The sequence below is a fragment of the Zea mays genome, chromosome 4, assembly GCF_902167145.1.
Source record: "Zea mays cultivar B73 chromosome 4, Zm-B73-REFERENCE-NAM-5.0, whole genome shotgun sequence".
Lineage (NCBI taxonomy): Eukaryota > Viridiplantae > Streptophyta > Magnoliopsida > Poales > Poaceae > Zea > Zea mays.
In genome coordinates this window covers 190,884,608-190,908,419 of record NC_050099.1, presented here as the reverse complement: position 1 = coordinate 190,908,419, position 23,812 = coordinate 190,884,608, and the positions used below count along the sequence as shown (strand labels likewise).

General features: G+C 50.6%; 1 protein-coding gene and 1 long non-coding RNA gene across 3 annotated transcripts; one reads left to right on the top strand and one right to left on the bottom strand.

Moving 5' to 3' along the window:
- Positions 1-4,460, bottom strand: LOC109946078 (uncharacterized). The gene is made up of 2 exons (XR_002269241.3): positions 4,011-4,460; positions 1-441 (listed from the first exon to the last, which is right to left on the bottom strand). It is a non-coding gene; the product is annotated as an uncharacterized lncRNA (long non-coding RNA).
- Positions 4,461-6,246: 1,786 nt separating this feature from the next.
- Positions 6,247-7,157, top strand: LOC103654308 (uncharacterized). Of its 2 annotated transcripts, none has more exons than XM_008681143.2 (2): positions 6,247-6,408; positions 6,491-7,157. In XM_008681143.2, the coding sequence occupies exons 1-2, from the start codon at positions 6,283-6,285 to the stop codon at positions 7,031-7,033; spliced, it is 669 nt and encodes a 222-aa protein (XP_008679365.1). In that variant the 5' UTR covers positions 6,247-6,282; the 3' UTR covers positions 7,034-7,157. The 2 variants fall into 2 exon arrangements, with proteins under 2 accessions (XP_008679365.1, XP_008679364.1); XM_008681142.2 differs by having other exon boundaries at positions 6,488-7,157.
- The last annotated feature ends 16,655 nt before the right edge of the window (positions 7,158-23,812 follow it).

The window sequence follows — 23,812 nt, the reverse complement described above, 5'->3', positions numbered from 1 at the left end:
TGAATCTGAACCAAAATATTATTGTTTGCAGCATGAACCTTATTCAAGTGTGTTTCTCTGAAATTGTACAAATGATCCTTATTCCTTTTCTGAACCTTATTCCGTATGTATTGCTTCCGATGTTCCATTATCTTAAATAACAATTCATACTCGCAACAATACAACCAATGACTTAGTTGCGGTAGGAAGAAAAAAGTAAACGAAAAAGCAGACCAACAACATGTTTGGTTCTGCTGCACCTAACGATATCATTCAGTCAAGCACTACTTGCCACAACTATTCATGCTATCAGATTATTCAGCTCAAGCTATCATTTAGAACCAATAGCATCCAGACTCCAGAGCTATTCAGGCTGCTGCATCATTCAGTTCATGGACATTACAATAGTAATTGAAGAAGCTGCCAACAAATACAAAGCACCATATCTCTGCAACCATATCTCTGCAAGACAAATCAAGATAATACACTGTTAAAAAAAGTTGTATAAGACCATTAAAGTATGAGCATTTAGCTAAGAGTTGCTCTGTGTTTTTTTGTTTTACCCATGATAACCGTCAGTACAAGTGTACAACAAATTTTATAGTAGTACTTTGGAGGACAAACTGGTGCCGGCCATTTTAGATATTCGTGCCTCTCAAATACCTTAAGATGGCTTGAATTCTTATTGTTCATATACATTATCGTTTTTAGGCACACAATAATGAACCTATACAGATTGTTTGTGGTTATCATGCTCTTCCTCAACCACCTCGTGGTGGTGAACTTATATTCCACACCCTTGAACATGTCCAACCTGTGAAATACTCCTGGCCTAGATTACCCTTGTTGGGTTTTGCAGAGGCGATTTGGACATTTAAGGTAGATATACTTGACCTATCATGACTCTAGCCTGCAGTATCATTCCTCCGTTTCCGTAATCTTGAAACTTGGAATGTAGATCAATTTACATTTGGCGACTGCAGAAGAAGCTCAACACTCAAGACCTTTTCTTAAGATATAATATTTACAACCAAGATTTTCTTCTGTCTTTATTTTTTTGCTGTTTGTGAAATTCCACAGATAAGACATGTATGCTCTGCCGTGAGTTATTTTTCTCAATCAACAGGAAGAAGTGAAGTGAGAGGTTTCATTAGTTCTTGAACCAACCAAACATTTTTGAACTATAAATATAGCAGGGCACTATAATAAAAGTTTATTAGAACTAAAGAAACAATTGCACAAACAAAACAAAAAAGGAGAGCAAACAAAAAAAGAATGTACAAAGCCTGAGCAGGGTGAGAAACAAAACTTTTTGAAAGGAAGCTGGTCTTTTTGAATCACAAAACACTATATATTTTGCTATGTAAAATATAGGTGATTAAGACCACATTAAATATAGGTCACATCCATGCAATTCTGTTTGTTCAATACGACCATTACTAACCCATTTTAAGATCATACATTTGGTATATGGGGTATAATATAAATGGTAATTGTTGTCTTGACTATTCATTTTTGCATAAAGTTATTTTTTCCTAAAGGTGTTAGGGTTATTCATTGGAGTTCTGCTGGAGAAGCAAATTGTGGTAATATGCCCAAATCTGGTATGTTTTTTTGGAGCACTGTAACAATGTGATTTAGTTCCATGCCATCCTTGTCCCCACTAATCTGAGTGCTTCTTTCAAATGCTTAATTGCAGGGTGTCCTGTCTGCAATTGTTTTGTTAGTTATACTGATGACAAGGTCGTTCCAGTGGCAAAGTCTATTGCTTCTGTAAGTCCTGTAAGATTTAAGTTTATCTTAAAACAAACCATCTTGGGATGATCTAAGTGACTTCATATATAGAGAATAAACAATACCCAAATTTGACTTGATAAGGACACAAACTCATTTCCTCAATTTCTATCATGTACCCATTTTTGGAAAAAATATCACATTTATAACTCCTAATGTTCACTTGTAGTTTCTTTCAGGAAGACGATACTAATATGGATGTTGATGTTGTGGCTCCGATTTCAATCAAACATGGTCTCCTTGAGATTGAAATATATTGCTACTTGCTTGTACTGATTTTTCTTATTGATTAGAAGAAATACGATGAGGTACATCGAAAACGCGGATTTTCCTTATGTTTGACGTGTAAAATAATATTTTGACTGCTTTTGTATTAAGGCTAAAGCATGTGCAAGTGTGAGCATTGCTCGCCTGAAGAACTGTTGATGTCTTGGCATCACGTATGTACTTTTATTACTCTTATGTGTACGAGCTTACTAACAGACTTGCTGAAATCCGTGGGTGAGTCTAATGTTTCATTCTTGCCAACGGTTCACTCCCAGTACCGGTTTAGTAGATTGCATCCTTTACCTTGATGAAAGATTCTGAACAATTAGATCATCCCAAAGAGACTAGTGGAACACGTATTTGAGGATAGATAGAAGGAGAGCTTGAAAATAATGACCAAAACAAGTAGTTTAAAACTTTGAATATCCACAATTCTTAATAAATCTTAACAAATATCAAAGTAACATGTTGAGACGACAATTCCTTACAAGAAGCCAACAAAGGGAAGCAGATTGGTCAAATTGTCTCCACTACTTAGAGGAAAGACTGAGAGAACTTAATGAAGAGAAATAATAATTGAATAAGTACTAGCAGCTAGACAAACATAGAAGATCAACCGAGTATACTATATTGGACCTTGATAACTTAACCTTGGTTTGTGGTGGTAAGACTATCCTTTTTCGTTAGTCAACCTGTTGTTCGTGTAATTTTAACTTGGTTCCATTTCTCTTCCTCTTCAAGAGATGTTGAAGGGCATGCATGAAATGAATAAATGATGGCATCCTGTGATTTACCTGCTATCAACGCTCTGCCACACATCTTGGCTATTCATCAGTCCTATAAATAGAACAAAATAAGGTTCTGGAACCTTCGATCTTATGGCCATCAAACTGATAATCCTTGTATATGCGCTTGTAGTTTTTCTATCCTTTTGATATTCTCAACTTTGCTTGCATTTCTATTTATCCTTTTGTTATATATAAGCATAGGAACTAATCGAGTTTACTTTATCCCTCCAATTTCCTTTCCAAATTGGGGTGTTGACCCTCTTAAATTGTGTCTGTCGATGTGTTATTTGTCCACAATTAAATGTTATTTGTCCACAATTAAACGTGCTAACACGAATAAAGTTTTGTGTCAGGTTCGGTATATTTAACCCTCCAATTATGATCACTTGGGGAGATATACTCTGCTCTTGTTTATGGAAGCTTTATATTATGTATTTTTCTCTACATAAAGGTAAGCTATGTTAAAAACAGTTTTGCTTATGTCATCGTCAAGGACCACATTCTTCTTGAGATTGTACCTGCATTTGATTCTCTTTTGTAGCTTTGTACTACGGGTCACCATAAGAATTGGACTTTAGGTTATGATATTCTGATTGTGAACATGAATTTAGAGTCCCACCAAAGCATGTGTAAATTGATGCTTTATAGTAGAGATTGGTTGTTGACACAATTTGTGAAATTTATGAGATATTGAAGTCGATGATAATATATGTGTTGTTTGCTTTCATGTAATCATTGTGCACAAACATTTTATCAAATAATTTATATGTCGTCGTAACGCACGGGCATCGTACTATAACAATATAATATATATATACATAAGTTATCGTGTTATTATACGGTTCCGTTGCAACGCACGGGCACTCACCTAGTATATATATATATATCAATTCCATTCTTAAATTCACAACATCCCGGATGAAAATATGAAATTGGTAAATAAAAAAAAAACTCAATCGATGGGTTCGCCCCTTGTATCTCATATACTACCATTTTAATGCCATAATGGTCCCCTTCGTTGTATAATTCTACAATACTAAAAAAGTCGACAAAAGACACATACATTTATGACTCAGAAATGTCAAACGACAAGTGACATGATCCAGGATTAAGGAATTCAACGTTGAAATAAACATGAGAACTTGGGATGGGGGATTGGGATTTGGGAAATTTATTTATTACCTTCTGTTGCTGCCTTGCTAGAGATTGGAGTTGGATCTGGCTTAAAGTGGACCTGTCTTGGCCGTGTACTGCATGCTGGCTGACGGCCGCCGAGCTTTAACTTGCTTCTGTTCTGTGTGCGTGTGCCGAGTGCCGACCGGACCTTGCGGCCGCTCCCACGCCATGCCCGGGAGCTCGATTGTCCACCTCCAACAGTAGCGCTGCCATGGGCAAGAGGACGACAACATGCTCCAATCTGATGCTCCACTGCCAGGTCCCTTCTTGATAAGATGCTCCAGCGGCCTGCGGTGCTGCAGGGTTCGAAGCAGTACGACCAGGAGCCAAGAGGAGGAAGGAGAACGATAGACAGAGAGCGCCGCGCCGGGGGGCGGCGGCTTGCGAGTCGCAGACGGCCGGATTACTTTGGGCTTTTTTGTTTTGCCTTAGTGGGCTTTCTGCTTGACAGGAACTAGGGCACTAGATTGGGCCAGGAAATAAAAGGAGGGGTATAGGTGGTTTTCTGGGTCACGCCCAAGGGCCACATGCTCCTATCAATTTTGTTTATCATCTGTTACTCTCTCCTCGGGGACTCGATGCGGAGGTGAGCAGGTGCCAGGTGGCCCTACGTACATACGTGCATATTAGATGTCGTTAACATGATAGATAACTGATAATGTTAGCTAACCGTAATAAAATATTACACTAGGAGCTAATACCAACCTATTCAGACTTGTTACCACGATACTCGAGTGTGAATAATTATCGTTGACATTTATGTTACATTTCGTGAACCAAACAACAACTTTTAAAGCATCTCCAAAAGACTAGCTAAATGACTCATCAAGCCAAATTTTGGTTAATCAACAACAAAATAACTCTCTAACAAACTAGCTATGTGACTCGACAAGCAATCTAACTCTTCAAATTAGCTCCCTCACTAGCTAAATTTGACTAGCCATCCGACTAGCCAAAATAGATAGATAGTCTGTTAGAGTAAAATGTTATATATAAAGTGTAGTTTTTATGAAAAGATAAATAGAGAGTCAAAAGAGAGCTAAAAATAAAGAGTCTTTTAAAGATGTTCTTAGTGGGTGGATACTATATTTTGTTGGGAGCCTACACTCATTTATATGTTAGAAGAAAAATCGTACCACATGTCAGGTGCTTAAGCAAAAGGCCAACTCATACATGTCATTGATGCATGCATGCTAGTGAAGTCTGCTCGATGGACGCTCATCAACCCCCAATTAATTAGCTCGGTTATTAGTTAGTCAAGTGCAGTGCAGTGAAGTTGTAGATATTTATATGACCGACCTCGCTCCAATGCAAGTCTCGTCGTTAACAATTTTAAACTGACTCTATATTATATATATATAACTGTATAATATATATACTGATTCAATATATCACACTTGTGAGTTGTGACTGAGTCGCTACTATATATGAAACCTTGTAGCTTACAAGGGGCGGCATCATCAGCTTTATATATATTTATTTATATACGTCCACTTGGATGCATGGTCTCTGAACTCTGATCATTCATGTGCACACATGCATCACATCACGTGAAGTCTGGTTGACGAATTCAGCGCTCATCAACCACACCCAATTGACATTAATTATATAGGCTTAGTGAAGTGCACTCCTATCAATATAGTATATTTTTAAACGACTCCATTTGCAAGTCTCCATGGTAACAATTTTAGTATGACTCTCTATAACTCTATCTATATACTGTATATAAAAAGACAATATAAGTACTGACCCAATCTTAATTGGATTCATCGCAAATCTATATGCTGTTCGATACTATATCCGGTTTCATATGTAGATGAGTGTTGAAAAAAAAAACGCTCTACCCTATTTTTACATATAAAACTGGCATGACGTACCTCTGATCCGCCCCTTTTTGTCCATGTGTACGTCTTAGTGCCCCTATTTTTACAGCTAATTCACATCATCACATGGACCAAATAATTATCGCCGACCAAAAGTAGCTGACGGGGATTAGCAGTTAATTCCTATGGGCCAGTCATGCCCGATGGAAATTAACGTTTAAATCCCCATAGAGTGAGCCAAGCCGGCAGGAATTATAGAGTCGACATGAATTAATTAATCCTCGTGGGCCGGGCTGCTGTATAGCCGACAAAAATTAAGTAATTCACGTCAGCCGACGACGTGAACTAACTAAACCAAGACTAGTAATTCCCGTTACCTTTAGTGATACGTCTTAGTGCTGGTATATAAGTACTGGCTTGCTGCGTTTGAGTGTGCCAGAACACGTACACTTGACATGAAAATGGCTCTTCTAACAAGCAGATGTGCCCCTCGGCTGCCTCTGCGGATCTGTCACACTGCTAGGGCTAGGGGAGGGCTGCTGGTGCCGCCTCAGCTGCTGCTGCCTCGTCAGGATAACTGGGTTAGTCATACATGCACCGCCCAGTTCTCTGTATTTCCTCGAGATCGCTTAATTGTGCAGTTCCTTGCTTTGTGCAAAGAAGAAGAAGCTGCTACCACTGCAGCGCCCGCCCGCCCCTGCGCACCCGCGGCGGCTGTTCTGCTCGTTCAGCGATTTTCTGAAGGCAGCGGAAGCCGGTCCAGCGCGTCATGGCGCGCTACTGTCGTTCGCCGTGGCCCGGAACAGGCTCCAGGACGCCGTGGCGGGGAACCACCGGGACCGGGCGCTGGAAGCCCTTGCGGAGCTCAAGGCGTTCGCCGGCAGCGAGCACTACTACGGCGACGGCTACAGAGCGACGGAGCTTCTCTTGGCGGCACTGTCGCCTTTGGCTCGGCTGTGCAAGGGCCAAGGACTAGTAGTCGACGACGACGGCGCCGTGGTGACTAAGGAATCACTGGCGGTGGCATGCCTGCTGCTGCGGAACGCTTCTGCGGAGATCGGCGCCACACTGTGCGAGGAAATCTCGCAGGAGGAGGACGTCAAATCCAGCTTGGAGAGGATCCGAGACCGAAGTGGTTGTGATTGTGACGAGGTGCGCGAGCTAGCAAACGAGATTCTCGCACGGCTACCCTCAACTCCAAATTAACTAGGCTCAGTCTGTCTATTGCTTACGCGATTTCACCTCCATCGTGTGCTTCGATCGAGAGCCTCACTTGTATTTTCCCTTTCTTTTTTCTAATAAAAAAGTCGACCATCGTGTGATATATATATATATATATATAAGTATCCTAACAACATAATTATAAAAATACAGCACACCTCTACCATAATAAATGAATTGAAGTATGAGGTCAAATCAGATGAAGAGGACTACGATGACGGTGCAGTGATGAGCAGAGGCGAAAACCTAACTTAGGTTGGGAACCTTTCCGGTAAAAACTGATTTAGCCCATATATTAGGAATAAAGTAACTGTGGACTGACAACGGTAACAAGGAATCCAAGTGACATAGAAGGGACTAGAATGTTTGTGCTAACAAATAAGTTATGAATAAAATTGTACTGAAATACAAGGATCTTTTTCCCGAAGTAATAATATAGAAAAATTAATTAGGACACTGATGGATCAACACCATATACAAGCCAACAGTGATATACCTACGATGACTTAAGTACGTACACTGTCGGTTCAAAAATGAATTAGACGATGATAAATATTCGAAAACGGAGTTAATATTAACATCGAGTGACGAGCATGACATATATACCAACATTATTGGTTTTTGTATAGGATTTTAAGTGATTATAAAGATATCACTGTCGATTATTGAAGAGATTGATATATCTCTACTACTATACCTAATGTCGACGACACAGATATCTCGTGGCTAGCTGCGCGCCGGGACTTGAGTCCAGGTATAAGATTGCCTCAAGCAAATTTTCCATATCTATTCTCTATATTTGTGCTTTATACTCTCTTCTAAAAGATTCTATCCTCTATATCTCCTTCCTCTTTAACGTCCTCTAAATTACGTCGTTTATACGCAAATACCTATATTAGAGTCATTTTTAATTTTTTTTACATACGTTTTTTGTCATACTCTCAAATATATTGTACATTTTTTAGTTTTGCTAAACCGGATGTTTAAATTATTCAAATGGATAGAGGAGAGATAAAGTATATATATAGAGGATCCAGCAGTATCCTCTAAACGACGACGTTGCTGCAGGGAGTAGAGGGCAGAAATCTTCTCCACAATTTAGAGTATAGGACCCTTTGAGTCAGTCTAATTTGGTGAGATCCCGCCCCACCTCTGATCCCACATCTCTCTCAAAACTTTGCCTCGACTATCTCTCTCTCTCCTGGCAGATCCATTGATCCGAGGTGACCCGGTCCGCTCTTAGGACGTCACCCATTTAGGTTGTGTTTGGTTTCTAGAGACTAATTTTTAGTTCTTTCATTTTATTACATTTAAGTCCCTAAATTGCCAATATGGAAACTAAAATACCGTATTTAGCAATTTAGAGACTAAAATAAAATAAAATATAGGGACTAAAAATTAGTCAATAGAAACCAAACACACCCTTATTTGTAAATGCAAGAATAGGCTATTTTGTGTGTTCTTGTCATCGTCAGCCCATGTGATGGATGTGGAGGCTGTTTGGTAATACGCCTAAGCTGCCACGTCGCGCCACAGTTTTGTCGCCGCAGGTGTGGCAGCCGATTCGGACGCCGCAGCTTAGGCGTGGTGTGGCGCATGGCGTCACACACCAAACATGGCTTGTGTGATCACATGTAGCTAGCCACTTAATTAGCCAGATTGCTGGTCAAATAAAGTGCACTTGTCCACATGTAGTCGGTGATACTATGGCCGTGTTTGGTTTCATAGAGATCGAGAAACAGCATATCAGATAAATTTTATCTGCTATATATAGTTCCAAACGATTTGCTTTGTCTACGTACCTTAATAATAATGTGGTGCAAAAGAAAGAATCTTAATTATTAACCTTTTGTTGCATTTTATTGGTTAACTTGCCCATCCTAGGTTCTCATAATAATCCGTTGGTTGCCAAACACAGCCTATACTTTGTAGGGCTCCTGTTAGAATTATAGGCATTTTTCATATTATTTTAATTCCATAAATTAACATTATAGTGATGTCAGGTGCCATAATCAGGGGTACCCCTAGTACTCCTAAACATGGCTGGAGAACATCTTTAAAACAAACCATAAAGACTGGTAAGCACGGTTCAAGTCGAGATCTCATCTACTAAGGGACACGGTCTCGTCTCACCCGAGCCCAGCCTCGGGCAAGAACATTAGTCCCATACGGATTCACAGCTCGCCCGAGGGTCCCCTCAGGCAAAGGGCGCACCCCCGGCTCGCCTGAGGCAAAACTCGGGTCAACTTTGTCGTACAGCGGCCTCAGCCAAACCGCCTTGCCACCGACCGTATCACGTGCGCATTTAATGCAGGGATCACCTGACACCTTATCCCGACACGCGCACCGCGGTTGGCAAGATTGAAATGACCGCAGTCACTTCACCCTTTCAGTGATCGTTCTGACAGGATAACAACACTATTCACCGACCACTGTGCCAACCACCGGGGTAAGACTAACAACAGTAAGTTACCGCCTCTCCCGAGTTCAGCCTCGGGCGCAACAAGGAGTTCTGTCTCGCCCGACCCAGGCCTCGGCCCCAGCCTCGGCCTCGGGAGGAATCATCACCACGCCCGACCTAGGCCTTAGCCTCGGCCTCGGGAGGAGGTCTTCGCCTCGCCCGACCTAGGCCTCGGCTTCGAGAGAAATCACCGCCTCGCCCGAGACGGCCTCGGACCGACTACGCGAACAGGGAATACAACACTATCCTTCCCCTAGCTAGCCACCTCAGGCTACGAAGGAACAAGACTGGTGTCACATCAAATTACTCCAGTAACAGGTAAAGATGATTCCCGGCATGCGCCCATGACGTCGACTGTCCTCAGCTCTCTACAAAGTCGAAGAAACGTCAGCAGGACATAAACTTCAAGGCCACCTCGACGACCAGGCCATACCGCCAGCCACACCTCTACAGGGCTCAAGCACTTCTCCGCCGTCCACGTTAGCGCATAGCTACACCCCCATGTGTACAGCTGGGTCACCTCCTTGTGCCTATAAAAGGAGATGCCCAGAGCCTTCCCAAGGCAAGCTTTTGAAAGCTCAACCAGACGGCTCACCCAACATCAACCTCCTCTCCACAACACTAGACCTCTCAAGAGACCTGGGATCCGTTCCCTCTCTCGCAAAGCTTGTATCTCCTACTACAAGCACCCCGGTGCAAGATAATATAAGCCTCATCCTCCCTCTGCTGGAAGTAGGGCCTTCTTAGCCCGAACCAGGATAAACCTTGTGTTTCATCTTGCATCAATCCATCCGGTCAGGGACACGCGACATAAAATTTACTAGTCGGTTGAGGGTCCCCTGGGTCCAAAACACCGATAGTTGGCGCGCCAGGTAGGGGCTCGCTGCGTGTTGACAATACTTTCCCGTTAAGTTCTAGATGGACAATCTTTAGCAGCCTCTCCAGCCCGGGACGGTACTCCGCTTTGGGAGTCTCGAGTTCATGTCCCTCGACGGCAGCTACGACATGATACTCCTCCCACCGCAGCACGACAGCAACGACGGTCGTCGGCTCGCCCGGCGGAGGCAAACCCGACGACCTCTCCCCAGGGTGGAAGAGGGACACTCGGGTCTACCCCGCCACCCTCCTCGCCGAAGGAGACGGAGACAGGGCAACCATGGCCAGGCAAGAGGCAGCACCTCGTCGGCTGTCGGACCAGAGCGAGTTGACGGCGCCGGCACTCCTGCGGGGGACATGTCGGGCGTTAGCCTCGCACCTGGGACAACGACGGGCATCGCTTCCCGACAACGTGCCAACCCTAGGCGGACTGATGACGCCAGCACCCTTGCGAGGGACTTGTCAGGCATTAGTCTCGTGCCTGAGATAGCGACATGTTTCATCTCCACTGCAACTTCACCACCATCCACCAACCAGGAGGTACCATCGGTTTTCCATACTGTTCCTTTTAGATTCAGCTTCGATCCGCCTGGCAACCCCACTTCGGCGAGCGCTTCCACAAGGTTATATCCTGACCTCCCGGAGTATCATATGTGGTCAACCTGGGACCTACTGACGGTCGCCTCTACCTCCAAACCCGCGGGCCCCGAGGAAGAGGACGACCCCGACTTCAGTATGGATTTCTCCGAACTCCGCGATCCCAGAGCCATGCGAGACTTAATGTCTGCATGTGACCACTGCCTCTCCGGTGACTCTGACGACGGCCACAGCCTTGACGACGAGGGTTACGACCCAACTCGCGAGTGCTTCCACATTGACCAGGAGGGGCACGACGGAGACAACCACCTCAGCATGCCAAGAAACAACGACGCCCCTGCACCTGCGTCTCGCGTCGAGATCTCGCGGGAGCTAGCTAAGGCCCGGACCCCTGTGGGGGGTTAGGACACGCAGCTTGAGCAACTCCGCGAGATGCAGGCCAAGCTCGATGAAGAAACGGAGCGACTTATGCAGCTCCGACAAAACCTCGAGCAAGAGTGGGCAGGCCGAGCACTCGCCGGAGGAGCGCGTCATCAAGCCCGGGACGTCTAGCGCCGTATTATTGACGACGCCAGGGCAGGGCTGCCCCCGACCTTCAACGGGGCCAGCCAGAACCTAGCTGCAGCAGCGATGTTACTCCGAACAATGCCGGAGCCATCCACCACCGAGGGGCGACATGTCTGGGGTGAACTCAAGGGCCTCCTGGAAAACGCTGCAGTCCAACAAGCCAAGAGCTCTGCCTCCTGAAGGCGGGAATGCCCCTCGGAGCATCACGCCGGGCCCTCCCGACACGTGCGAGAAACCTCGGTCCATACCGAGCACACAGAAGACAGGACCCCTGCGGTCCTGGACCGCCTCGTCAACGAGCAACACCGCCGTGACCGTCGAGCCCGCCTCGAGGAAAGGGTGCGCCGAGGCTACCACCCCAGACGCGGAGGACGCTACGACAGTGAGGAGGATCAGAGCCCCTCACCCGAACCACCAGGCCCGCGGGTCTTCAGCCGAGCCATACGACGGGCGCCGTTCCCGGTCCGGTTCCGAGCTCCGACTACCATCACAAAATACCCAGGGGAGACGAATCCAGAGTTATGGCTCGCGGATTACCGGCTGGCGTGCCAGTTGGGAGGGACGGACGACGACAACCTCATCATCCGCAACCTCCCCCTCTTCCTCTCCGACGCTGCCCGAGCCTGGCTGGAGCATCTGTCTCCTGCGCAGATCTCCGACTGGGACGACCTAGTCAGGGCCTTCGCCGGTAATTTCTAAGGTGCATACGTGCGCCCTGGGAACTCATGGGATCTCTGGAGCTGCCGGCAGCAGCCAGGGGAATCCCTGCAAGAATACATCTGACGGTTCTCAAAGCAGCGCACCGAGTTGCCTAACATCACCGACTCGGACGTCATCGGAGCATTCCTTGCTAGGACCACTTGCCGGGATCTGGTAAGCAAGCTGGGACGCAAAACTCCCACCAAGGCAAGCGAATTGATGGACATAGCCACCAAGTTCGCCTCTGATCAAGAGGTCGTCGAAGCCATCTTCCGGAAAGACAAGCAACCTCAGGGAAGGCAGAAGGAAGACGTTACCGAGGCGTCTGTCCAGTGCGGCACAAAGAAAAAGAGCAAGAAGAAGGCACAAGCAAAACGCAACACCGTTGAAGCAGATCTCGTCGCCGCTGCCGAGCGCAGGAACCCTCGGAGACTTCCCGGAGGGGCCAACGTGTTCGACAAGATGCTCAAGGAGTCGTGCCCCTATTACAAGGGTCCCATCAAGCACACCCTTGAAGAATGTGACATGCTCCAGCGTTACTTCAATAAGGCTGGGCCCTCGGTGGAAGATGGCAAGGACCAAGGCAACAACAATAAGGGGGGCAACAAGGAAGAAGAGTTCCCGGAGGTCCACAACTGCTTCATGATCTACGGTGGGCAAGTGGCAAACACCTCGGCTCGACGCCGCAAGCAAGAGCGCCAGGAGGTCTGCTCGGTGAAGGTAGTAACGCCAGTCTACCTAGACTGGTCTGATAAGCCCATTACCTTCGACCAGGATGACCACCCCGACTACATACCAAACCCAGGAAGGTACCCTCTCATCGTCAACACTAGGCTCTCCAAGGTCCTCATGGACGGAGGCAGCAGCCTCAATATCATCTATGCCGAGACCCTAGGGCTCTTGGGGATCGATCGGTCCAAGATCCGAGCCGGTGCAGCACCTTTTCACGGGATTGCCCCTGGCAAGCGTATCCTGCCCCTTGGGCAGATTGACTTGCCCGTCTGCTTCGGAACTCCCTCCAACTTCCGAAAGGAAACCCTCACTTTCGAGGTAGTCAGGTTCCGAGGAACCTATCACGCGGTGTTGGGAAGACCATGCTATGCCAAGTTCATGGCCGTACCCAACTACACATACCTCAAACTCAAGATGCCAGGCCCCAAGGGAGTCATCACCGTCGGATCCACGTACCGCCACGCTTACGAGTGTGACGTAGAATGCGTTGAGTACGCCGAAGCCCTCGTCGAGTCTGAGGCCCTCATCGCCGACCTGGATAGCCTCTCCAAAGAGGCGCCCGACCCAAAGCGGCATGCCGGCAACTTCGAGCCAGCCGAGGCAGTCAAGTCTGTCTCTCTCGACCCCAGCGACGGCGCCGACAAGAAAGTCAGGATCGGCTCCGAGCTCGACCCTAAATAGGAAGCAGTGCTCATCGACTTTCTCCATGCAAACACCGAGGTTTTTGCGTGGAGTCCCTCGGACATGCCAGGCATACCGAGGGATGTCGCCGAGCACTCATTGGACATCTGAGCCGGTGCCCGACCCATGAAACAGCACCTGCGCCGTTTTGATGAAGAAAAGCACAGGGCCATAGGCGAGGAGGTCCACAAGCTGATGGCAGCAGGGTTCATCAAAGAGGTATTCCATCCAGAATGGTTAGCTAACCCTGTACTTATAAAGAAAAAAGGTGAGAAATGGAGGATGTGTGTAGATTACACTGGGTTGAATAAAGCATGTCCAAAAGTTCCCTACCCTCTGCCTCGCATTGATCAAATTGTGGACTCCACTCCTGGGTGTGAAATCCTGTCTTTCTTCGATGCCTATTCAGGCTATCACCAAATCAAGATGAAAGAATCCGACCAGCTCACGACCTCTTTTATCACACCTTTCGGCATGTATTGTTATACTACTATGCCATTTGGCTTGAGGAATGCAGGTGCTACATACCAAAGGTGCATGAACCATGTGTTCAGAGAGCACATCGGCAGAACGGTCGAGGCTTATGTTGATGACATCATTGTCAAAACAAAGAAAGCCTCCGACCTTGAAGTAACATTCGGGTGCCTGCGAGCAAAGGGCGTAAAACTCAATCCCGAGAAGTGTGTCTTCGGAGTCCCCCGAGGCATGCTCCTAGGATTCATCGTCTCCGAACGAGGCATCAAGGCCAACCCGGAGAAAATCGCAGCCATCACCAACATGGGGCCCATCAAAGATTTAAAGGGAGTACAAAGGGTCATGGGATGCCTTGCGGCTCTGAGCCGCTTCATCTCGCGCCTTGGCGAGAAAGGATTACCCTTGTACCGCCTCTTAAGGAAGACCGAACGCTTCACTTGGACTCCCGAGGCTGAAGAAGCCCTCGGAAACCTTAAGGCACTCCTTACTAATGCACCCATCTTGGTGCCCCCCGCTGCGGGAGAAGCCCTCTTGATTTACGTAGCCACAACCACTCAGGTGGTCAGCGTTGCGGTCGTAGTCGAGAGACGAGAAGAAGGGCATGCGCTGCCCATCCAGAGGCCAGTCTACTTCATCAGTGAGGTGCTATCCGAGACTAAAATCCGCTACCCACAAATCCAGAAGCTACTGTATGCAGTGATTCTAACACGGCGAAAGCTGCGACACTACTTCGAGTCTCATCCGGTGACTGTGGTGTCATCCTTCCCCATGGGGGAGATCGTCCAGTGCCGAGAGGCCTCGGGTAGGATAGCAAAATGGGCAGTGGAACTCATGGGGGAAACACTTTCATTTGCCCCTCGGAAGGCCATAAAATCCCAAGTCTTGGCCGACTTCCTAGCTGAATGGACCGACACCCAATTGCCAACAGCTCCAATCCAGGCCGAACTTTGGACCATGTACTTCGATGGGTCACTTATGAAAACCGGAGCAGGCGCTGGCTTGCTCTTCGTCTCACCCCTCGGAGAACATGTGTGTTATGTAATACGCCTCCATTTTCCAGCGTCAAACAACGTGGTCGAATACGAGGCCTTGGTGAATGGGTTGCGCATCACCATCGAGCTAGGGGTTCGGCGCCTCGACGCTCGTGGTGACTCGCAGCTCGTTATTGACCAAGTCATGAAGAACTCTCACTGCCGCGATCAAAAAATGGAGGCCTACTGTGACGAAGTTCGGTGCTTGGAAGATAAGTTCTATGGGTTGGAACTCAACCATGTTGCTCGACGGTACAACGAGACTGCAGATGAGCTGGCTAAGATAGCCTCGGGACGGACAACAGTTCCCCCGAATGTCTTCTCCAGAGACATATATCAACCATCCGTAAAACTCAACGACGCACCCAAACCCGAAGGGACCTCGGCCCAGCGCGAGGTACCATCGGTCGCCGAGGGTGAGGCCCTGCACGTCGAGGTAGAGCGGAATGGGGTCACACCAATCCTAAACTGGCAGACCCTGTACCTGGAATATCTCCTCCGAGGAGAGCTGCCCCTCGACAAGGCTAAAGTCCGGCGACTGGCTCGGCGCGCCAAATCGTTTGTTTTACTGGGTGATGAAAAAGAGTTGTACCACCGCAGCCCCTTAGGCATTCTCCAACGATGCATATCCATCACCCAAGGACAAGAGCTGTTACGTGAAATACACTCTGGGGCTTGCGGTCACCATGCAGCACCTCGGACCCTCGTAGGAAACACTTTCCGTCAAGGCTTCTACTGGCTGACCGCGGTGGCCGACGCCACTAGGATTGTGCGCTCCTGCCGAGGGTGTCAATTCTACGCGAGACGGACACATTTGCCTGCTCAGGCTCTACAGACAATACCTATCACTTGGTTGTTTGCTATGTGGGGTCTGGACCTCGTCGGTCCCTTGCAGAAAGCACCCGAGGGCTTCACACACCTGCTGGTCGCCATCGACAAATTCTCCAAGTCGATCGAAGTCCGACCCTTAACCAGCATCAGGTCCGAGCAGGCGGTGGCGTTCTTTACAAATATCATCCACCGCTTCGGGATCCCAAACTCCATCATCACCGACAACGGCACGCAATTCACTGGGAAAAAGTTCCTAGACTTCTGCGTAGACCACCACATCTGTGTGGACTGGGCCGTCGTAGCTCACCCAATGACAAATGGACAGGTGGAGTGCGCCAATGGCATGGTTTTGCAGGGACTAAAACCAAGGATCTACAACGACCTCAACAAGTTTGGCAAGCGGCGGGTAAAAGAGCTACCCTCGGTGGTTTGGAGTCTGAGGACAACACCGAGCCGAGCCACGGGTTTCTCGCCGTTTTTCCTGGTCTATGGGACCGAGGCCATCCTACCCACAGACTTAGAATACGGTTCCCTGAGGACAAAGGCATACGACGACCAAAACAACCAAACCAGCCGAGAGGATTCATTGGACCAGCTGGAAGAGGCTCGGGACGTAGCCTTACTGCACTCAGCGCGGTATCAACAGTCTCTGCGACGCTATCACGCCCGAAGGATTCGGCCCCGAGGCTTCCAAGTTGGAGACTTGGTGCTTCGGCTACGACAAGACACCCGAGGGCGCCACAAACTTACTCCTCTTTGGGAAGGGCCGCTCATCATCGCCAAAGTATTGAAGCCCGGGACATACAAGCTAGCCAACGATCAAGGCGAGGTCTACAACAACGCTTGGAACATCGAACAGCTACATCGCTTTTACCCTTAAATGTTTCAAGCCGTTCATGTATCTCGATTCCCTTACATGTATAAATAAAGTCTAACCGTCAAGGAAGGATCGGCCTTGCCTCGGCAAAGACCGACCCTCCCTCGGGGGCTAGAAGGGGGGAACCCCCTCTGCGTCAAAATTTCCCTCGGAAAAATTTTCTACCAAAACGACTTTCGTGCCTTTCGACTATATCGATAACGGAATCCTAAAAACAAACGAGAGAGACCTTGAACGACAAGGCCGACCAAGCCAAGGGACTCCTACGCCTCCGGGATACGGATACCTCACTCACCACCTTCCGCGAAAGGTAACTCACGCTCGGATAAGTGATTCTGCTACCGAACAAGTCCTAATGCTCGAAACAAGAGGAAAGAAACGCAAGGAAAACACGACTCAAGAGCAACACAGCTTTAGACTCAAACATCCAAATGTTTAGGCCTCAGCAGCCGCAGAAAACATACACATACTTAAAATAACCATTCTACACAGGCTCAGGCGTCAGCAGGGGGAGGAGCAGCACCCTCGGTGTTGTTTCCACCTGTGGCAGACGAAGCAGCCTCACTGGCAGGGGTGGCAGAATGTGGTCCGGCCTCAGACGGCGACACGGGCGGAAGGATCTCCACCTCAAAAAAGGAAGCCAGCGTCGCGCCTAGACCCTCGGCAACCGCATTAAGCCTTTGGGCCTCGGCCAAGGCGGCATCCTCGTCATCGGGTAGGCAGTAGCCCTCGTTGACCCGCTCCAAATCCATGTCATAGTGGGAAGCGAGGACGGCAAAGGCCCACCTAACACCATGATGCAGCGCCCTGCGGAGTCTGCTGCGCACGTGGCCGCCCAAGGCCCACAAGCAACTCTGGGGGGAGCTGCCCGAGGGGACGTCGTCAAGGCCAAAGGTCCGGCAAAAGGCCGAAATGTCCTCAGACATGGCCGTGCGATCAGCCTCCTTCTGCTCGGCTGCCCGAGCAAGCGCCTTGTAGTTCTTAATGGACTCATTAAGAGCCGTCTCGACCCTGAAGGCAGCCAGACAATATTCAGACATGAGGAAAAGAATTAAGCTAAAGCAAAATCACAAAGCAGGCAAAACATACCTTTGGCCTGTGCACGCTGCTGTGAAGCCATAGCTTGGGCGGACCAGGCTGACCTGACGGCTATGGCGAGGCCCTCCGAAAGGATCCCGGCCCGAGCAGTCGCCTCGGCTAGCCGCTCCATGACCTCAGCCAGCTGTCCCTTAAGGGTCTCATCCCGGCTCGCGGCCTCGGCAGCTTGGCCCCGGAGTTGGTCCCGCTCGCTGGTGACCTGGCCAAGCTCCAGCTGCCGCTGCTGCATCTCCTCGACCTGGGAAGCCACCTGCTCCCGAGTCGACGAAGCCTCCGTCCATGCCGACGCCGCCTCTATTCGCGTCGCCGCTGCCTCCGACTTCAGCTCCTCACAGAGCAGCCGAAGGTCCGCCACCTCGGCGCTCTGTTGGGCGAGGCACTCGTTGGCCTCGGTAAGCGCGGCCCCTGGAGCCGCAGCGATTCCCAAACGCTGCTCTCACGGCGGAGGAACAATGACTTAGCGATGCTCATGTCCGCGAGCTCCTGAAAAAGAAAAATAGAATATCACAAAGAATGCTCTGACCACACGAGGTATGCGTCTAAATCCTTACCTGGAAGACCCTGGGAATGTCCTGGGAAAGGACTTCTGTGGCCGTCTTAAGCGACCTCATCACCACATCGCTATAGTCACGGAAAACTTTCCGCAACCTTTCCTCTCCCTCATCATTAAGGGCAAGGAGAGGCTCTAAGGTATCGTGGCCCCAGAACACAAGCGGCTGCGCTCCCCACTCATTAGGATTGAGCTGCGTGGGGATGAGGCCGATGCTCCCCACGACGGGCCAAGGATCTGCGCGCCCCGCGATCGAGGCTTCGGGTCCCTCTGCAGCCGACGCATCGGGCCTCTCCTCGGTCAAGGCGACATGCCTCTGCTCACCAACCTCGGCAACAACGGCCGCCCCCTCCCCATGGTCGAAAACGAGGGAATCGGGGATGACCAGGACCGAAGGAGCCGGGGGCGGAGGCACCTTAGCCATCTCGACATCGGCGGCGGCGGGCGGCTCCGTGGGCGCACCAGCGGCGGCCCCGGTAGGAATCGACGTCGGCTTCGGCGATGAGGAAGGCGGGCTCGAGGCCGCACCCGCATCAACGGCCTCCCCTGGCACGATGGCCGCTCCAACAGGGGGGTCGACCTGGGAGGCTTGCCCCATGACAGCCCGTGCCTCCTGGGCCCCCCGCCGGAGGGCGCCTTGCGCAGAGGCCAACCAACTAGCATGGCGCGCCGCAGCTCCGGCTGAAGAGGTCGGCCCCGTCTTAAGGGCCTTCGTGGGGGCCAGACCAGCCGAGCTCTGCCTCCGCTTGTTGAAAGGAAGAAAAGACAAAATCAAGATACACAGAAAAATGGCTGAAACAAGGATGCCCTCAGATACTTACCCGCTCCGGGGCAAGGCCAATCGTGCCTGTGGGGAGACCTCTCAGACCCCGGTCTCCGCAGACGCTGCCGAGGGTTGGCCAGCGGTCGGCTTCAACGCCGCCTCCGCCTCGGACGCCCGAGGCACCGAGGGGGCGGCCTGCTCGGGCGATGTCACGACAGTCGAGGGAACAACTTCCCGCACGGCTGGCACGGGCACTTGCTCTCGAGGGGCATGCGGGTCGGCCTGGCCCCCCGGAGTCACCCCAATTATCTCGGCCAAGGGGTCAAGTACCCCCTCAGCCCGCCTCCGCTCCTCGGACCGGGACCCTGGCGTCCCGGCCCTGAACACTGGTGGTGCCAGCCCACCTGGAGGCTGGCTTGACGACCCCTGGCCCAGCCTCGGATTCGGACTGAGGCCAAGTCGGGCCACCATGTCATCGTCTTCATCATCATCATCGTCATCGTCGGGCGTGTCCGGCGACGGCTCCAACAGGAGCCCATCCCTTTCTTGCCTCCGACGACGCTTCTCCAAGGCTTCCCGAGCCCGCATCTTTTTTCTGCTTATCCTTCTCCGCGGCGAGCCTACACGCGGTTCGGCCCGCCGCGTCCTCCGGGACCGGTGGCCGGGAGGTTTTAAAGTTCCTCAACCCTTGGGGACAAACAAAAATCCCAAGGGTAAGGGCTAAAAATGTAAGAAACATGGCACAAAATAGAAGAAGGGTCGGACACTTACCAGGGACACATACCCGTGGTCGGGACGCATCGGGGGCTGGTTAAGGACGCCAGCGTCCAGCCTCCCTACCGTGCCCGCTACCCGTCTGAGGAGGTCGTCGATGGAGAGGGGGGTCGAGGACATCCGTGAACCCTCCAAATCGACCCCCGGCTTCATTTCTGAAAGCCGTAAACGCCGCTCTGCCAATGGGAGCACCCTCCGGCGGTGGATAGCGGTGACGACCCCCGCGGTGGTAAGGCCTTCGACTTGGAGCTTCTACAGGGCACGGAGAATGGGCTGGAGCTTCTCCTGGTTCTCGCGTGTGGCCCCCCAGCGCCAGTTATCGCCGGCAGCGGTCACCACTCATTGAGAAAAGGGCGGCAGCACCTCGTCGTCATTCCGGAGATAAAACCACTGGTTCTGCCACCCCTTGTTCGAAGACACAAGGGAGGCAGGGATGTACTGCTGTGCGCGCCCCGACCTCAGCTGGAGGGTGCAGCCGCCAGCCCGCACCGCCATACGGACCTTCTTCACTTCCGTCGACGTGGCAAAGAACTCCGCGGAGAAGAGATGGGTCCACAGATCCCAGTGGGGGTCAATCCCCAAAAACCCCTCGCAAAACCGCCGCGAAAATGGCCGCCTGCGCGATGGAGTTGGGGTTGAAGTTGTGAAGCTCCATCCCGTAGTAGTGCAGGAGCGCCCGCATGAAGCGGCTCGTCGGCATCCCAAAACCCCGCTCATGAAAGGGGGTGAAGCTGACCACGTACCCCGATGGTGGAGTTGGGTCGGCCTCGCTCCCGGGGGCCAACCACTCAGGCTGCGGCCCGTCGGAGAGAGGATGGAGCAGACCCTCGGCAACGAGGGCCTGCAGATCCTCCGCAGTGACGGTGGAGAAGGGCCACGGGTCGCACGGCGGAATGACGGTCGTCTTGTCAGCCATCGCCGAGCGGAAGCGGTGAAAGCAGAGGGGACGAGGTGCGCAGTTTTTTGTTCTCTCTGTCTACTCTCTCAGGTTGCGAAAGCAAAGGCAGAAGGCAAAGACAGAAGCGCAAATGGCAGGGTAAAGAACCACTGCCGGTCCCTCTCCCAGGTATATAAAGGCTCAGGCAAAAATCCACCCAAAACTTCGCTCGAGCCCCTCATGAATTTTGAATTCAAAATCAAAATGGTTTTTCCGTTCCTCGAATGGCTCGGACACGCGCAATGGACACCCCGCGAGTCGGCCGTCCCGTCGCATTAACTCTCTGGCATGACACGCGTCACCCCTGGCAGGCGAGCAGGCGTCGTTTCGCCTCCGTCATGATGACCGCCTCAAAAAGGTGCGCCACACTGTTTAGTTCATTTCCTTTCTTCCTTTCCTCTCTCTCTCTCTCTCCGTAGGGATCGGGAAAGGAGATATTTCAAAAGAGTCCTTCTCAGCAAAGGAAACGGGCCCCGATCCCTCCTACTGATCAGGGGTTCGAAGGTTGCGCGCTGCAGGGTTCGGCAACCGCCCCAGAACACTTGGGCTCCGAGCCCTCTACTGATCAGGGGTTCGAAGGCTGGCCCCTCAGAAGGGTTCGACAGCCGCCCCAGAGCATGCAGAGTCAGAGATGACCCTAGGTACATCCGTTACATGGCTGAGGCTCGGGCTACGATCCTGAGGTACCCTAGGACATTTCGGAGACCAGCGGGAACGATTTGTAATGGAATCCCACCGGAGGGAGGCACCGAGCCCTCGGACCCTATCAAATGGTTCGGGTCCAGCGAATCACCTGCAACTACTTTTTGGAGTGTGCCTCTGGGCCACTAGCCGACCCTTATCGAACGGGGCTCGGGCGTCCACTCGGATTACCCGTTAGTAACTCACTGGAAACACCGTGTTCGGTGCCCACCGAGGGTAACATGGCGCGTCCCCCCTTCCTCCTTGCGGAAAGGCGACGAAGGGGCATACCATAAAAAGCCGAGACGGTCCTTGATCGTCCTCTCGCTCCGTGCAGAGGCTCGGGGGCTCCTCTCACACCAGGATATGGCTAAATTGTTGACCACGTCGACAAACTAACTTAAAAACTCGGAGCCTGGCTATGCATCCGGGCTGCGGCTAGGCCGCATGAGAGAACAACAAGGCCGACCAAGGAATAACAGGAAGAGCGTTAAGACCTCAGAGGAGTCAAACCACTCCTCCGAGGCCTCGGGGGCTACACCCGATGGGTGCGCTCGCGCGCACCCATCGGAACAAAATACTACTAAAAAAGACCAGTCGCCTTGCAAAAATCCGGTAGAACCTCCAAGCGAGTGCCTACACTCCCTTTGAGGCTCGTAGGCTACTGTCGGGTGCCATAATCAGGGGTACCCCCAGTACTCCTAAACATGGCTGGAGAACATATTTAAAACAAACCGTAAAGACTGGTAAGCACGGTTCAAGTCGAGGTCTCGTCTACCAAGGGACGCGGCCCTGTCTCACCCGAGCCCAGCCTCAGGCAAGAACAGTAGTCCCATACGGATTCACGGCTCGCCCGAGGGTCCCCTCAGGCAGAGGGCGCACCCCCGGCTCGCCCGAGGCAAAACTCGGGTCAACTTTGTCATATAGCGGCCTCGGCCAAACCGCCTTGCCACCGACCATATCACGTGCACATTTAATGCAGGGATCACCTGCAGGGGCGGACCCAGCGGGTGGTCCATATGGTCCACGGCACACCCTAAGATCACATAAGTGTAGTTAGCATAGTGGTGTAAGTGCTATATTTTAAACTTGATGATCAAGGTTCGAGTCTTGTTGATTCTTATTTTTGTTTGTTTTTTTATTTTTTTCTTGGCACACCCTAAACATAGCAGCTAGGTCCGCCACTAATCACCTGACACCTTATCCCGACACGCGCACCGCGGTTGGCAAGATTGAAATGACCTTAGTCACTTCACCCTTTCACTGATCGTTCTGACAGGATAACAACACTATTCACCCCGTTCCGACCACTGTGCCAACCACCGGGGTAAGACTAACAATAGTAAGTTACCGCCTATCCCGAGTTCAGCCTCGGGCGCAACAAGGAGTTCCGCCTTGCCCGACCCAGGCCTCGGTCCCAGCCTCGGCCTCGGGAGGAATCGTCACCACGCCCGACCCAGGCCTCGGCCTCAGCCTCGGCCTCGGGAGGAGGTCTTCGCCTCGCCCAACCTAGGCCTCGGCTTCGGGAGAAATCACCGCCTCGCCCGAGACGGCCTCGGACCGACTACGCGAACAGGGAATACAACACTATCCTTCCCCTAGCTAGCCACCTCAGGCTACAAAGGAACAAGACCGATGTCACATCAAATTACTCCAGTAATAGGTAATGATGATTCTTGGCATGCTCCCATGACATCGGCTGTCCTCAGCTCTCTACAAAGTCGAAGAAACGTCAGCAGGACATAAACTTCAAGGCCACCTCGACGACCAGGCCATATCGCCAGCCACGCTTCTACAGGGCTCAAGCACTTCTCCGCCGTCCACGTTAGCGCATAGCTACACCCCCATGTGTACAGCTAGGTCACCTCCTTGTGCCTATAAAAGGAGATGCCCAGGGCCTTCCCAAGACAAGCTTTTGAATGCTCAACCAGACGGCTCACCCAACATCAACCTCCTCTCCACAACACTAGACCTCTCAAGAGACCTGGGACCCGTTCCCTCTCTCGCAAAGCTTGTATCTCCTACTACAAGCACCCTAGTGCAAGATAATATAAGCCTTATCCTCCCTCTGCTGGAAGTAGGGCCTTCTTAGCCCGAACCAGGATAAACCTTATGTTTTATCTTGCATCAATCCA